At 46.9% G+C, this 16,646-nt stretch overlaps 1 protein-coding gene and 1 non-coding gene across 4 annotated transcripts in view; both read right to left on the reverse strand.

The window, feature by feature from the left end:
* Positions 1-1,022: 1,022 nt before the first annotated feature.
* LOC135817494 (FH1/FH2 domain-containing protein 3-like) overlaps positions 1,023-16,646 on the reverse strand; it is a 34,988-nt gene continuing 19,364 nt past the window's right edge. For all 3 annotated transcript variants that reach the window (XM_065330693.1, XM_065330692.1, XM_065330691.1), the window contains 10 exons: positions 15,548-15,703; positions 14,857-15,042; positions 10,127-10,246; positions 9,729-9,893; positions 9,360-9,475; positions 8,808-8,882; positions 8,515-8,572; positions 7,816-7,950; positions 2,321-2,549; positions 1,023-1,654 (listed from right to left, as the gene is read on the reverse strand). In XM_065330693.1, the coding sequence (XP_065186765.1) occupies positions 1,575-1,654; positions 2,321-2,549; positions 7,816-7,950; positions 8,515-8,572; positions 8,808-8,882; positions 9,360-9,475; positions 9,729-9,893; positions 10,127-10,246; positions 14,857-15,042; positions 15,548-15,703 (1,320 nt within the window). In that variant the 3' untranslated portion in view covers positions 1,023-1,574. The remainder of the gene's footprint in view (positions 1,655-2,320; positions 2,550-7,815; positions 7,951-8,514; positions 8,573-8,807; positions 8,883-9,359; positions 9,476-9,728; positions 9,894-10,126; positions 10,247-14,856; positions 15,043-15,547; positions 15,704-16,646) is intronic.
* Positions 12,822-12,893, reverse strand: Trnat-ugu (transfer RNA threonine (anticodon UGU)). The gene has a single exon. It is a non-coding gene; the product is annotated as a tRNA-Thr (tRNA).

Here is a 16,646-nt window from a genome sequence, read left to right on the forward strand (position 1 = left end):
ATTATTGGTCTGCTGAAGAGAAACATTGTTTGATAGTCACTGTCTTAGTCCCGCTCATAAGGTGAGACTTGTGTGTGTGTTATATTAATGTATTGGAGCTCTTTTGCGTATGATTATGATTACCCAGCTAGAGGCTTCGGCCGATGGTGGGTGCATATTGCAATGCACTAGATAGTATCTGACGCAAATATACGCCCTTTTGCCGTTTTCTTCTTTTGTGGGGCCATTCTTCTAAACTGGTTTTCTTACCCCTTTCTGTATATTTGTGCAGGTTGATATCGCACGGAAGCAGTGGTGACCATATCGAATGTGTCCACTTTTTCCATGTGAATTTTTTCACTTTCGACTCATCCCTCACGTCCACATAACTGTATACATGACTATGCAGTGGATGTCTACGCATCTTCCATCTCTTGAGTTCAGCTAAGCGGTATGTGACAAGTAAGTGCCAAGTGCAGTGGTACCTGGTCGATAGGATGCACTCTAGTCTAGATTATAAGATACATGTACGTAATAATAGTTACAGCGAAACCTGTCTAAGGCGACCCCTCAAGGGACGAGAAAAAGTGGTCGCCGTGGCCAGGTGGTCTTCTTATCCAGGTTCAGTGGGTCACGTGACCATATCCACATGTGATACATCATTCTGATCAGTGCAGCACAGACAGTGCACAAACCTAGTACCTAGTATGCTACTCTAGCACGACTCATGAGTCATGTGAGTCATGTGCCTGGGGTCCTCAGACCTGTCAAATGTCGTGCATGTACCATGTACATATATCTACACTTCCTGCACTGATGTGTAGATCTACCATGCCTGGTGCACCATGCAATGCATACATTTACATGACTAGCACTGTACAAAGCGGTCGCGGGTGGGTGGTCGCCTTGAGCGAGTGGTCGCCTTATCCGAGGTGTTTTGAATGTGAATGCGTCCGTGACAAGGAAAAGTGGTCGCCATATCCGAGTGGTCGCCATTACAGGTTTTACTGTATAAGCAAAGTACTGTACAGTGTACCGGTATGTTCTTTTTGCATACTTCATTCGTTGCACACAATCATGAGCAGTTATTGTAGGACATATAGATGGTAGTCCTGTACATGTATCACTTGGCAGATTTAGATAAATGAGGAAAAAAGAAAGTCAAGCCAGAATGGTAACTTGTTGATAAAATCTGAAAATACCGAATATTTCTTTTAGATATGGCGCCATGAAATGCACATTCGGTGATTTCCAAAAAAAGATAGAAAGTGATCTGTCCGCATAAAAGTCAAGTTCTGCTTCCTGTGAGAAGATGATAGAGCGTTTGCTGGCCTTTCCCACTTTCTAAAGTAGGCTTCTAATGCTAGCACACTGTTTGCCCTCGCTAACACCTGCACATCATCTGTGCATTGATGATGAATGTCTCCACTGCAGAATGCATCAATATCTACAAGACCGGTGATGCCTGCTACATGTTTTGCACCAGCCTAGCACTATTACACTGTACATTGTCCTGGTTTCAATAATGGTCCAATGCGGTGCTACATCCGTGAAAGCTGTAATCGTTGTTTAGGGCGTTTTCCGTTGGTTCGGTCCTATGCATTTTTTTGTTCCTGGTCTCTCAGTGCTTGTTCGATTGCGTCCTTTTCTTGCTGACTGTTGATTGTCCGGCGTACTGCAAGCACAGGAATAAGAAGAAAAAGGCATTGATTTTGTTATTTTTGGTAAGATAAAATACCACGGTAATCTAAATCACTGATCATGAGAATTTTGAAGTTCTCCCAATCCTTTCAAAGGAGATATAAATCCGGTCCATCTAAAAACTACTGCAGTGATCTTTTTTAGTTAGTCTAAATCTGATGGAACCCCCTGAATAAGTCTTATACAAGAAATAACGCAGAATCTCATATATCCGGTTGGGTGTTGAATGCGCAGGACAACATTGTGTTTACTGGTATTTCCAACAAGGCATTTTTAATATGAACTTTTTCCGACAAAGATCTAGCTAGTCATTAGTTCTATCCAAAGTAATGCAGCTGGAAAAGTGTTTGTTTGCCATTGATACTGAGACTAAATTGGTCTAGTGTGTATGTACGAGTATAGTACACAATGAACCCTCAACCGGGTATCTCCACACCTACATTCCTCATGCAGAACTTTGTACACCTGTACAATGGGTGTAAGGACCATTCCCACCTCGTATTCTGCTTGTGTAATGCTCAAACCTTTCTGTAGGTGTATCACTTCTCAGATGGCTTACATAGGCAAGTACACGCGTGGCGCGAAAGCGGGTATACCTCTTCTTCGAAGTAATAATGTTGCACATGCAAAAGCCACTTACAAGTCTTGCGTCTCTGTGATGGCCGCTTTCGCTTGTACTTTCCCATGGGCTTCTTTGGTGCGGCTGCCTCCTTAACAATCTCCTTGAAGAGAGAGTCGTTGTCTTGGTCCCCATCATTGGCTAGTAAACTACTGTCCAGGTTGGGAGTGGTCTCTGATGGTTTAGATACTGGCATGGCTTTCTTCACTGGTGTACCATCTGTTGCATCCACACCACCGGCTCTCTTTCCCTGTAAGTTGTGGAATGGACAAAAACATTTGTATACATCAATGATATGACTCCTGTTGGAGAGTTCCCAAATGCCCTGTGCTGTAGTGTTGTGCTTTCTCACACCCAATTGCTTGACAGAACATGGACGATGAGCTCAATGCGGTCCGTAGGTCGTCCAACCCCGGGAATAGGGACCTTTCGCATTTGCTACGAAACGAATGCGAAACGAAAGTTTGATTCGGCTCGTAATCGTTTCGTTGAAAACAGATTTCAGGTTTCGCAAGTCGTCATGCAAATGTGCATGGCAACTACGAATACGGCCGCGGACGCCGGTAGTTTGGCGCACGGGTTTTTACACGCACACGTGCATGGATCATGGAATCAAGGGAAAAATGTGTATCTTGCAAAACATGTGTACCTATCCAAATAAATGTGTACCTGACGGATTCGGAGCGTGCCACGAATGAAGAGGCTTCCATTCGTGAAAACGAGTTCTCCGCAGCTACTCTGACGAATCCTCGAACAATATCTACTCTTGACAATATCAAGAGCAGTAGATCACTGAATACACTCTGTGAGAACGAAAAAGACCGCTGCGGTGCTATGCTACCTATCCAATTCCACAGTTTGACACCGCCACTAGTTACAAATTCAAATTCACTGCCTTTCGTAGCACACGATGCAATTGACAAGTTATTTTTCATCTACTGGCACCAAGAGTACATAAACCTGTCCCTTTGGAAAAACGCGGCGAAGAATTCAAAATTCCGCGGCAAATTCCGCGGGGAAAAGGGGGGTTTTCTGCGGCATTTTCTGCGGTAAAATCAAAAATCTGCGGCACGTTCTGCATGTTTTTCACCCTCCTCTTAGGGTTGGTTCACATATCGCCGGTACGCGCCGGGAGTCACCGGCGGTGGGCTTCTTGCAACCTCTCCCGGCGCATTGCGATTGTGTGAACCAGTGCAGTCGTAACAAAATCATACGGTAAAATATCGCAAGGGACCGCCGGCAAAGTTGGACAGTGCCCAACTCTTGCGATCTGCCCCGGCGCCGATCCCGTACAATTTCGACCAAAAGTGGTTTGTGAACCGTTCGCGCCGGTGATCGCCGGCTGCCGGGAGCAAGACTTTGTCAAAATATCAAACCAATACTTGTCCTAAATTTTCCTAAATTGAAGCTAGAGAGGAGGCCCGTTCGCCATTCTTGTAGTCGCTTCAAGCTGGCAAATAAGTCAGCACACCAGCCCGTCCTTCTCGGATGATCTGCTTGACCATTGTGGATTCCGTGATTTCCGCGGATGATGGCAACTTCTGCGAAATTTGCCGCGGCCGCGGAATCGCGTTTTTCCAAGGGGACAGAATTAAACCAGAGCGTGCAACTGTGCATATCAGATCTGGCACAACGTAGTTCGTGCACTACGTCACCCTGATGAGGTTGCAAGCCGCGACTTGCGTACAGCTAAATTTTTCATGTTTCATAGCCCGGAAATCAACCATGTTTCAGTATTTCGGTGCTTTTATGGGGCTGTGTAAGCTGCGTACATCCATTGACAAGTAAATTCACCAGGCTATCCGTATCAAAAAACCGAAATCAGGACAAACTCCGTGACTGGTTACGCAACTTTTCACTGTACCTGTGGCTTACCAAGGCGTCAGAAATGACGTACTGCACGAATTACGCTCCCACAGGAACCATCCCGAGTTGCACACTCTGGTTTATGTACTCTTGCTGGCACTCATTGAAGTGATGGATATTAACTTCAGAACATTGGTGACTGAATATCCCAGTTCGTGATGCCATTTTACAAATTTGTAAAATAATGACACCAAGTATTTGAATACCTGTCCCCACAGTATAACGCGGACGAACTCCTAAAATTATGAGGGCGAAAACAGGCCATTTATGCGGCAAATATGCGGTATAATGCGGTCATTAGAGAGGTCCCGCACTACGTAAAGTTGAGCAACTTTACGTTAGTGGGCGGGGAAAACCCGTGAATTCGCGAGTTTGCACTCCACTTACGGACAGTTGTCTACGTAGATAGGGCTCTGATAACGTATCTGGTCCGTAAGTGGATTGGGGTACAAATTTATGACTCTCTCCCAGCTCGATCTAGTCGTACACTGCCGCGTTCGGAGTTGCCAAGGGCAGCTACGTGATTTGAAAACTCCGTATGGCGGAACACAGATGCGCATGCAGTTTACGTAAGACTTTCCGTAGATCGACTATGTTTTTTACTAACGTAATTACGTTATGCGGAACCTCTCTATTATGCCCATGTTCTCTGTTATTTGCACAACTTTAGCATGCAGTTTCATGCAAGTATACTACTTTGTCGTACAAACTCATGCAACGGTACGACTTTGTAATACATTTTCAATATCATGTGCAAATTTCTTGTACATTTCCATGAATAACGCGGGTTTTATGCAAAATCTCTCGAAAACGCGGATGACGGCTAATAACGCGGAAAATTGCACGTCCGCGGAATCGCGGTATCCTCTGCACGTGGGGACAGGAATACTGAGAATACTATGAAAGTGTAGTATCCCTGACTGTCGCGATGCGAACTCGCGAAATACCATTCACACAAGAAGTCAGCGATGCGACGTCTTGCTGATTTGGGGTACGTCACCATGATATTCGCGCGGTTTGGTACAACTTGTACCAATTTATTGGCAACTCTTGAACCTTTGTACAACTTTGCTGTAGAAAAGGTCAAAATCGTACGCCAAATCGCTTGTCGCATCGCAAAAGTTGAGCCAAGCTCAACTTCTGCGATGGCCCAGTTGCGGCAGTTGCGTGGGGTGCGAGATGGCTGGGGTTTGGGGATTTCCCAGTTTCGCGGCAGTCGCACCGTGTGTCGCATCGCAAAAAAGCTTCTGTGAATCCCGCTTGAGCCTTATGCGCATGCCCGGCACGGCACGACCTATTACACCCATTCATGCTGTACTCTGCATTACATTGATTGCTGTACTAGACTGTAGTCCTACTTCATACGCCATTGCGCATCCCCGGCCCTCTTAATCACCAAGTATAAGATTCCCTCGCTCTATTCAGCTTCTCTTCTTTGAATAGCGGTGTTTCCCAACATCCTTCCCGCCCCATTAACGAGCCCTACAAGTAAGATTCCTTGCGCTACACAGTTTTAGATGTCATTCCTGTGGCGGCACCAGTTGCTTGCCACTTAGGTCCATTCTTCCCCCCACACTGTTTCTTGTCCTGCTGTTTCCTGCTTTCTTTTGCCCTCGCTCCCAGCTGCTCTCTCCCCTGGCCTATATAAACCCATCATTCTTTCTCATTGCTTTGTGGCATTGTGAAGTAAAGAGTTGTAAGCCCAAGAGCTTGTTTTCCTCCCGCTAATGCTGTCAGCCTGTATCACTTTCTGGCATAAGTCCAAAGTGCCTCAGACACGAGCAGGCTGGCAGACACTACACTGGTGTCAGAAGTGTTCGTACCTTACGTGCTTTGTTATAATAGTCTTTTTCAGTATTTCGTAGTCGCCGTCCTTTCCTTTGGTTCATCTCATCCGTTCCGTGGTTCTCGATTATAATTAAAGTATGGCTCAGCAGCAACCACAACCCGCTCAATAACCTGCACAGGCTGCCCCGGCTGCTCCCGCTCAGGCACCGCGTGCCCCTCTACCACGGCAGTGGGCCACCCCGGACAAGTTTGGTGGCGGCCGCCAGGATAGATGGGAGTCTTGGTGGCTGCAGTTCCAGCAAGTTGCCCTTGTCAACGGGTGGACACCGCAAGAGTCCGTCCAATTCCTGCCGCTCGCGCTCAAAGGCAAGGCGCTCCTGTTTTACCAGGCCCTGCCGCAAGCTGTGCGACAAGGACGGTTGGCCGCTTTGGCCCAAGCATTGCAAGCCAGGTTCGCCCCAGCCCAGCGAGACAAGAAATCGCTGGGTGAGTACTGCGAGGCTGTCTGCGAGCTGGGTTGCTTCGCTTACCCCCCGATGCAGGATGTGGACAGAGACCTTCTTTCCAAAGATCAGTTCCTATCTGGACTGGATTCTCGGGCAATGCGCGTACGCATACGGGAGCTTAACGTGGCCACCCTAGACGAGGCGCTGCTTCAGGCCGCCCTTCAGTATGACGCCATTCACCAGGCCGAAAGTGTCATCCCGTCGGCCCCAGCGCCTGTTAGTGTCTTCGCCAGTGCCAGCGCGGATCCACAACCACAGCTCCTCGCGAAGTTGCTGGACCGCCTGGATCTGCTTGAGGCAAAGCTATCCGCGACCCAGCCGCGGTCAGAACCTGTTTGGCCCGCCGTAGCAGGAGACCATCCTCCACGCCGAGCTCCAACCGTCCAATGCTGGCATTGTGGCAAGCTGGGTCACGTCAGACACTACACAAGTAGGACATGATTCAAGGCACTTTCCAAAGTGGGATCATTCCCATTTTTGGACACAACTGGCATGAAGGATAGCACTTCCACTTGCCATAATTAATTTGGCAGTAGCCTTCCTAGGAGTTGCTGAAAACACGACATTTTACAACCATGTTAAAAAAAAGCCAAATCACCTCTTACCGTGTAAATGAACCTTGCATCCGAAAGGATTTTGTTACGTTTTCACCCCCAGCGTTGTCGTGTAAACGCAGCCTCAGACACAGTAACAACTCTTTGGCTGCATACTTCAAATTTCGACCTCGCGAATAATGGCAACGCTCTTCTCTCATGCCCAATCCTGGGCCATTGTTTGCGGGATTAAAGCATGAGAGACCAGAACTGTGTACTTCAACGTACATTCAATAATTTATGCTGCTTATACTTATTTCTCAAAGCTTGCTTATACTTACACACAAGTACTAGGCCGTGATCATTTGCTCGGATCCAGATCCTTTCCAGATCCTTTGGATTTGGATCCGAGCAACCCTGCCCTGGGAGCAGGGTTGACTGGATCCATCGGATCCAAATGTGACCTTTGTGCGTATATGGCGGGTAAAATCATCTTTGTACTCATTGTCGTACGACTAGTAGACTTTGGTTGACTTTTCGTACGACGTGCGCGATCAGTACGACTTTCGCCCTTTTGGGTGACCTGTCAGCGCCATTTTTTTACTTCGTCAACATGCCAACAGCCAAGGTCCGAGAAAAAGTGATCGGTTGATTCTGAAGGATCCGACGGATTTGATATTTCGATCTGGATTCGGATCCGACCAAACGATCATAGCCTTAGTTAGCAATGGGGCTGGGCTGCGAAACTTATCATGATCGGCAGCAGCAGCAGGGAAAGAGAGTTATACTAACGAGGCCAGTTTTAATAGTTGTCACTACTCACCCCCGTGATAGTGAGTCCAACGGTCTTCTGCCTTCTTTTCATGCTCTCCTTCTTCTTGCGACTATTGACCACCTTGTCATACAGCGTACGATAGTCCAGTGAAAACTCACTCAACATCTTACACAGCTCTTCCATCTAAACAGACACACAGCAAAATTATTCGATAGATTATTCGTTCGAAGAATCCGTGTTCGGTTTAAACACTACTTTATAGACCATCTCGGCAGCCCAATTTCTCTCTTCGACGTATGCTGTAGTCCTGCCTCTGCACAGCATGTTATGGAAGCAGTGTGGAAGAGAGCTTCACCATCCTCTTCTTGGAAATACCTCCACTCACATCCGCTGGTAACAGCAATTATGTGCTCACTGCTCGCCACTGGCAAGAACTCACATTCTGTGGGCAAACGGGTGAATTCCGTGGATTACTGCGATCACTGCGGAGTCGCATTATTCCAAGTTTCAATTTTCAAACCCTATTTTCATTAACATCAATAAGTGTATAGTTTTACGTTTTACCATTTAATACCGTACCCTGTTTTGTAGAACTCAGCATGTCACAGACTTTTATTATATATTTTTTTATGTCACAAACTCAGACCCTTGTGTTCTTTATACATGTAATGTACCAGTACTATTATTTCACATGAAAGCACAAAACTCTCCAGCATCTGTCACAAACTCAGACTTCTTTGTTCTTACCTTCATTTTCCTTGCATCCTCCATAGCGAAGCCCAGGAAGAGCAACATGCGATGATACCTGGAATTCGGAGCAATCAGAACATTTATACACTACATTTTTAAGGACTATCACTGATTTTGATGCAAGGACGTACAAAACACACAACTTTTAGCAGGTCAACTCGAGCTCTGTTGACAAGTTTAATAGTTCACAAAATTTGCTGGAGGACTCACTAACAACGTAAAATAGAACACTGGCATCAGCTCTAACAACAAGACCAATGAATGAGTGGGTAACGGAGTTCTCAGCTCACCTGTTTTCTAATCTCCTGTGAACGGTTTTCAACACCTGGATACGCTCCATGACGTCTCCCAGGAATTGAGACAACCTGCGCAAGTAGAATTACAGCAATGAAGATTACCATCATGATTACTGTACACTTTCCTGCCATGTCGGTCATTTGTATCACACAAGTACACAGGTCACAGACTGTCGAAGTACTTTAGTATACAAGTAGATACCAGTAGTCTTGTTTAGTGCAAGAAAGCTGATGACCAGTCCTCGACGTTTCGAAATCGGTTCTTTCGGAGCTTGCACGAGAGTGGGCACTTCCTACGAAATATGGGTCTTGAGCAGTCATGGTTGCATGTGGTCAGTGTACAACGGCATAAGGGTGTCGTGTATCACCGCTGCGTTGCAGTGCGAATGTACGGTCTGGACTACGGAAGTTTTCATTGCTTAGCTCTTTTCCAGTTGAAAGTTTATACAAACTTCCGCTACTTGAAGGAGTAACGTAGCACAATGTGCACAGCTTCTCTGGTGTATACGTCCGATCACCATGGCCAGAGTATCCGTCACTACTTACTGCATCTTCAGCTCCTTGGAACTATCCTGCTTGGCTATCTTGCGCAAGTGCTCCCAGGACTCATCCAGATTCTGCTCCATCTTGCTCAGGGTTTGCTGAAATACGGAGAAATCCATCTGGACAGCAGAGGCACGATGAAGCACACAAGTAATGTGACATATGATATGTCTTCAGCCAGAACATCCTGACTAGATCAATGCTCGCAGTCAACACCATAAAATTGTGTTTTGTGTGTTTTGTGCAAGGGTATCGTATGCACATACATCCGGCAGATATCAGCATCATACCTTACTCCATTCAAAGGTTAGTAGGTTAATCTTGCCCCCTCTCCCTACTACTATGATTTGCATTGACACTATGTATATTTACCTTGGCACACTTGTGGACGTCAGCAAAGTCTGAGTGCAGGTTGGTCCCGCTCGAATACGTGTCCAACATCATGTTGGCGACGTGAAAGAGCATGGAGTGCTTGTGTGGTGAATTGTCCTTGATGTTCGGAACTTTGGTGAGGAAGTCAAGATGGAAGGCCTGGTACTGAGCACAAAAGGAAAAAAGTGTTTATAAAAGACAACAGTTAGAACCTTTAGCCATCAGAATACTACTTCAAATATACAATGATGTCATACTAATAGTCACCAATGATCCTCAGAAAAGATACAATCACGGTTGTAAAAGCAAGTCACCGGCTTTGTGAAGTCAGCATGGTAGCCATGGTTGTGTGACGGGCAGTATTCCAGGAGGATGTTCAAGCCACTATTTCAACTTACCTCTTTTCCACTCAGGAAGTTTCCGATGGTGAGTAAAATGCCCAGGACATTCTTGAACGTGTCCGATGTTTCCAGGGCGTGCAGAGCTCCTTTCACATACACCAAATCACTGGCAACATCCTGAGCACACCAGAAACAAAGAAAACGGGAGGAGAGATTCTCAGGGTGAATTTCCACAACATTTCCATTGTCAAATCGTGCAGCCTACATGCTGTAGAAGAAACCCTTGTCCGTGTGACATATTTCAGTGAGACAAAAGAAAGATGTTGCCGTGGAACTCGCCTTGTATGTACTCTGATAAGACATGCACTTATTTGGTACGCAATGCGGCATACAGTCCAGAGAACATACATGTACTTGCATAAATCAGTATGGCTGTATGTTCCTATTTACGGGCAGTGCCTGTCCGGCCCGGATAAGGAGAGCTCTACTATGCGGCTATAATTTCAGTGCTACACCCTCGCCGTTAGGCGCTGCATCTGCCACCCTGGTATCACAGGCATGATGGTGGCCTGGCACGAGCGAAACTTCCTAAGCTGGTTGTGTTCTCAACGCAATAGTATAGCCGGTTGTAACGCGGACGTGGGAACTTTATTTTTTAACGAATTGGAGCTCTGTGCGGGCACACATTCAAGAATGGGACACGGTATTCTGTACTGTGAACGTGCACACAGCGTATCGCTGAGTCATTTAGGACCAGGCGTGTCCATACAGTACATCAACATCAACACCAAAGAAAGAGCTACCCACACATCCAGGCTAGAATTTGTTTTTAACAGTGCATCTGTACTATGTGAATGTACAATCACAGAATAAACGAAGAAGCTGGGATCTCGAAAATAAGAACACCACTAGCCTGAGGCGCAGCCACTCGTTCTTTGGCGCCCGATGTTGCTGTTCACGTACATGAACTAGAGTCTAACGTTACTACTGCAGATATCTCTCACACAATCCAATGTCCCACTGCTAGTCCAGGCCTTCACTCCGTTCAAGCCAGTGCCAGAATCACACGAGAACAAACTTATTGTCATCTTCATTGTACGTTCTACTTCCAACCACTGGCTGACATTGCAGTCAAACAATTTGGCACAATCATATCTAAAAATTAATTAACTCAGCCCAGATGGAAATCAATTGAAGAAAAAACACAAACGCCTTCAAGCAAGTTTAAAAATACAGTAGAAATAGTTGTACTTCACTACAATCATTGATTGTCTTGGGATCTTCACAAAACAGGGGATATAAATAGAGGGATACCACTGCACTGGTGGGTGATCCCAGTACAAGTACAAGTCATGATCAACATGGTACGAACAAGTACGGCATGAACTCTGTGCAGTGGACACAAAGTCAAAGACGGCTAATGCACTGACTGGGTCAGGCGTCTTAGACTTGTGTGACTCGTGATTATGTGCAGCAACCCTCAATGAAAGAGGTCAACATGGTCAACACAGCACCAAAGCCGTGAAATTTCATATGCCTAGCTGGTAGCTTCCAGGTCAGTCAGTACGTGCAAAGCAACGCCCGCGATATTGTGCAGCGCGATACGCTACATCCCTTGCTGACATCGTGTCACGCTGTCCACAGCTTCACTGATCTCCATCCCGGCACGGAATCACACGCACCGCTCCTCCAAACATCAACTGAGGGGCAAGCTGAACAGACAGTTCTCTCTCAATGCTCCTTCTTCAACACGAATCGCAGTCCACAGTACGTGCACGAATGCGGTCCACTCTGATCCAGATTCAGATAGACTTTCGGGTGACCAATGGAGGGATCTCCGCCGTCACAGTACACCACGCGATCCTCCACCTCCTTCGGAGGGACCTGAGCAATCAACTCATTCGCAAAGTTCGGGTTTACTTGCTTGTATCTACCAATAAATCGAATGTTACGAAAGTCGTCGGCCTCCCAAACCTGTCCAGTGTGCGTGACCTTCAGAGCAGAATCACTGCAGGATCTTTGGCAAACTAGAGCCAAGCGAAGCGGCTGAGCGCGAAGAATTCTCTGTAGAGACGCCATATCCAAAGCCAAAGGAATGCAATAGCAAGAACTCCTTCCACGTCACCAACACACCGACGACAGCAGGTCACGGCTCACAACAAAGAAGACACGAGTCTGTGGCTTCCTGCTACACTGCAGCGAACTGCAAGCGATCAGCAACTGCGTCTTCGACTTCACGGTCAAAGAGCAATCAGTTGCTATGAGCCAACCTGAAATGGCCCTTCGACGACGATGAAGAACTCTTGCTACTTCTTGCAGCTTGAAGATCAAAAATGGAAAAAAAAGTAGGTGATGAGGTGACCAGGTACGTGACGCACCCAGCACTGCACTGAGTCTGTGCACGGAGTGTGAATGTGGCAGGCATGCACGCGCAGCGAGGTCCACACAGTCAGCATGGCCAGTACTGGCAGTAGACCGGGCCGCGGGAAGATCAAGCTGCAGTACAGCAGTGCAACGCTCACTGCACTGCCCACCGCGGACCGCCCTGTTCAGTAGCTAGCTGTCGCGTAGTCTACAGACGTTGTGATGGGATCGCGATATCTATCGGACATCGACTACTCTGACTAGTGTAGTGAAGACAGAGTCATATCAATGAACTTATGAAGTGCGCCCATCGATATCAGAATCAGCGAGAAAAAAAGGAAACAAAAAAGGATTCCACTGCGACTTGCCTGCACCATGGGGTCCATGCAGCCTCCAGGGAGGATTGAGCTCCCGACCCCTGGTTTACAAGACCAGTGCTCTGCCACTGAGCTATAGAGGCGCGCTTGATCCTACGGGAACGTGACGAGCTTTTTCAAAGAAGAGCGAGGGGCCGAGGGCGTGGGCCCTGGGTCACGATCACAGGACCGTCACTTCCGGGAATTCGGCAAAAAAGACTTTCAAACCGTGGCATTCCCGATCCACAACCAAAATTTAATGCATGCATGTCTTCGAAGACCGCAATCCCACTTGGGTACCACTTCCAGAAGTCTTTGTGGAAGAAACACAGGCATTTTTCATTCTTCTGGTTTCCAAGTCACACTAATCTTTATGCAGGACAGGTGGTTTAGCTTCAGCATGTACGTAGAGAATGATGCGCCTGGAAGATCTACGGTACGGGTGATGGGATGAGTCCGAAGTTCTATGCTAGACTACCAATAGGGCTTGAAAGTGATGACGTCAAAAACGGCCTGGGAGTAGTAAATTGACATCAGATTTCTATTTTGGATCCACTAAGGTGTGACTTTGCTATTGCCTCAGTATGTGGGTGCATAGCAACCCACTCATGTCGTATGCAGGTGCAACTTTTACTTCGCCACCAGTTGTCACCCCGCCCCCACTAGCCAAATCAGTCAGTTTCACTGGCAACATCACCTTGCTGTGAGTGAGACCGCTTGAAATGTGCTTGGATCCATACAAAAACTGGATCCAGGTGGATCCAGTTTTCGAATTTTTCAAATTGTTGCTATGCCATTGCTATGGAGTGACGTAGCACTTTCAAGCCCTATTATGTGTCTGCAATGCAATGCTGCTTCAGCACACTGTAATCATCCATCCGCCATGGCATCAGCAACATGCAGTAAGTAATAGTTGAAAAGGCAGACAAGACCAGGATTTGCCTGGGAGCAAGATATCATTTGAATGAACCGTGCAGGAAACTATGCGGCTTGTTCTGTTCTTGAAAAATAATTATGTTCTTTGGCTCCAGGATCCAGAGCACAATGAAGATATTGTGCATTGAATGATTCTGATCTAAAGTTTGTCTTGTTACCAAAATGGACATGATGGAGCCATATAGATGTACAACAATATCACTACTGTTGCAGTCCGAGTGTCTGAAAGGTAGGGAAAGCCACATTGCATGGAAGTCAAATCACCCCCCCCCCCCCCGAAAAACATTGTATTCAATATTCATGCTAGACGTGTAGAGAACTGTCACAACTAAAAGGAAACAGCAAGAAGTATTTTTCATCTTCTATGGGACTGTCCTGCTCAAAGTGATATCAAACAAAAGTAATAATTATGTTCATTGGTTTGAGGGAAAGATGCAAACGGGAAAAGAAATATGGTTTGAATATCAGCGGACTGAATTGCCAGTGTGAAAACAAACACAGGTATTGTAGGCAGACTGTACCTTGAACAGTGGCATCGTCCGGTCACTTCTTGTCCGCGACTTGGATTACTCGGCAGTTCACATTTTCACCTACCTTTGCTTAGAAAGCTGAAGGCGGAGAAGTCCCGAAGGTGCACTGGCAGTTCCCGCTCACAGCAATGGCCGTTACTTTGGAGTCGGAGTCCGCCGCAATCAGCAGGGAAGTACTTTAAAGTGCTGCAAGTATGCGACGGGTACGCAAACATTCTCAAAATGCCACAGGCAGTGACAAGCCGTCTGCTGATTCTACTCTAGCTGGGATCATGGCGGCGACCCTGCCAAAAAGTTGCAAAAACCCTGCGCCAGTTTTCAGTTCGGACCAAAATAGTCTTCAGTCTTCATTGTCCTTCACCGAGACGCATGTGTGTGCCCGTTCATCATAACACTTCACTCGGCTTAGACCGTATTACGAAACGGGTACTGCACGATCATTGTATGTGCGTCCAGGCTGCTCAGCTCAGATCTTTCAGAGTTGATCCATTCAACGGGGTTCACATTTCATGAAACACTATAAACTCATGTACACAACTCCATGTCAATAAAATAATATTCAAATGGCGATTCACATCAGCGCATGACTTTAAATACTCACACTCTCCATGCTCTCGTATGAGATTCTGAAGTGCCAGAGCTTCAATCTTGATTCCAACTCGGAAATGGTGGACAGCGTCAGGAGGAACTCCTCAGCCGTGGCCATTGGAACGTCCGGTCCGTTCTCCTGGCGTGCTGCTCTGATCTTGGTGATTTCTTCGGTTGTTGGCTTCATTTTCAGGATGGACTGTGTCACACATTATAATACCATTCGTGGAGATGCATGTAAAGTTAGAATACAACACGAGAGAGAGAGAGAGAGAGAGAGAGAGAGAGAGAGAGAGAGAGAGAGAGAGAGAGAGAGAGAGAGAGAGAGAGAGAGAGAGAGAGAGAGAGAGAGAGAGAGAGAGAGAGAGAGAGAGAGAGAGAGAGAGAGAGAGAGAGAGAGAGAGAGAGAGAGAGAGAGAGAGAGAGAGAGAGAGAGAGAGAGGAAGCTGTATTGCAACTCCAAGTTTCAAGTAGTCACGATCATCAGGTAACAGATGCAACGTTAGAATATCCAATCAAACTTTCATTTTGAGTGCCACACACCAAACCCATCAGCGTCTGGAATTGCCCACAAGCAGTTCATTCAATGTGCACATGAGACCATCACGGCGCCTGACACACCGGCAGCGGCACAGGTGTTTGCCTTATGCCCAAAGGTGGCTTTCCCATGCCGCGGCGAGCTGAATAAAGCAGCGTTCACTCACCTCAATTCCCTCCCTGGTCAAGTGTGCCGTGTCCATGTGCATGATGGCAGGCTTGAGATAGCGAGTGGCCGGCAGTTTGGTCATGGAGATGTTGATGTTACGGCTACGATTATTGTCCAGCACATTGATCGTCTGTTTCTTCGGCGACGAGTTACTCTACACAGAGCAGAAAGACAAATGATAACACTATGAGTTGCCTGCTAGCACTGCCTAAACCACCAGTACTGTGTGGGCGTTCGTTACTTCACCAGTGCTTGCAACCACCCTCTGTGTGTGTGTGTGTATGTGTGTGTGTGTGTGTATGTGTGTGTGTGTGTGTGTGTGTGTGTGTGTGTGTGTGTGTGTGTGTGTGTGTGTGTGTGTGTGTGTGTGTGTATGTATTTATGTATGTATGTGTGTGTGTGCGAGAGTGTGAAGACATTAAAACTCGGCAGTATTCTTCACCTGCTGGGATCATGTACCATACCAGTGTGTGTGTTTCCACATTGGGCCGCACTCTGCGGGCAGTGCTGTGTACCAGTGCAGGTGTAGACTGCCTATTGGGACGGAGCAGGAAAGTAGGGAGTTATACCGTCTAAGCTGCGGCTTCCTTTGCTACAGTTCACTCTGTTCTACTGTGTTGAAAGCATTCCTTTCCTGCCATGCACAAGCTCCCCATGACCACAAAAGGGCGTTGGGCATGTAGCAAGGACTCGTGGGTGGGTGTGAGGTAGCCTAATTGGCAGGGCACTGTCCTATGCTCGGTGCTGGGTTCGAATCCCGCTCGTGGATCCTTATTTTGCAACAGACACCCTACGGCTGCCATGGAGTATGGCGTTGACTGTGCCACTTCTCATTGCTAGTGCACATTTTGTAATGAAATTAAACATGATGATTGTCGTCTCTAAATTAATTAGGGGATTTTCAGAAGAGGACCCCAGGATGGCACCTGAAGTAATAACTGACCAAACTATCCTGAAATACCTTCCGACACCCCTGCCCCCCCCCCCCCCCCCCCCACACACACACGCACACACATTCACGCACACACATTCACGCTTACCAACACATACAAATGTATCACACATATGCAGCGCAAGCAAGTCCACTACATGTATTC

This window comes from Sycon ciliatum, chromosome 5 (genome assembly GCF_964019385.1).
Source record: "Sycon ciliatum chromosome 5, ocSycCili1.1, whole genome shotgun sequence".
In the NCBI taxonomy this organism is placed as follows: Eukaryota; Metazoa; Porifera; class Calcarea; order Leucosolenida; family Sycettidae; genus Sycon; species Sycon ciliatum.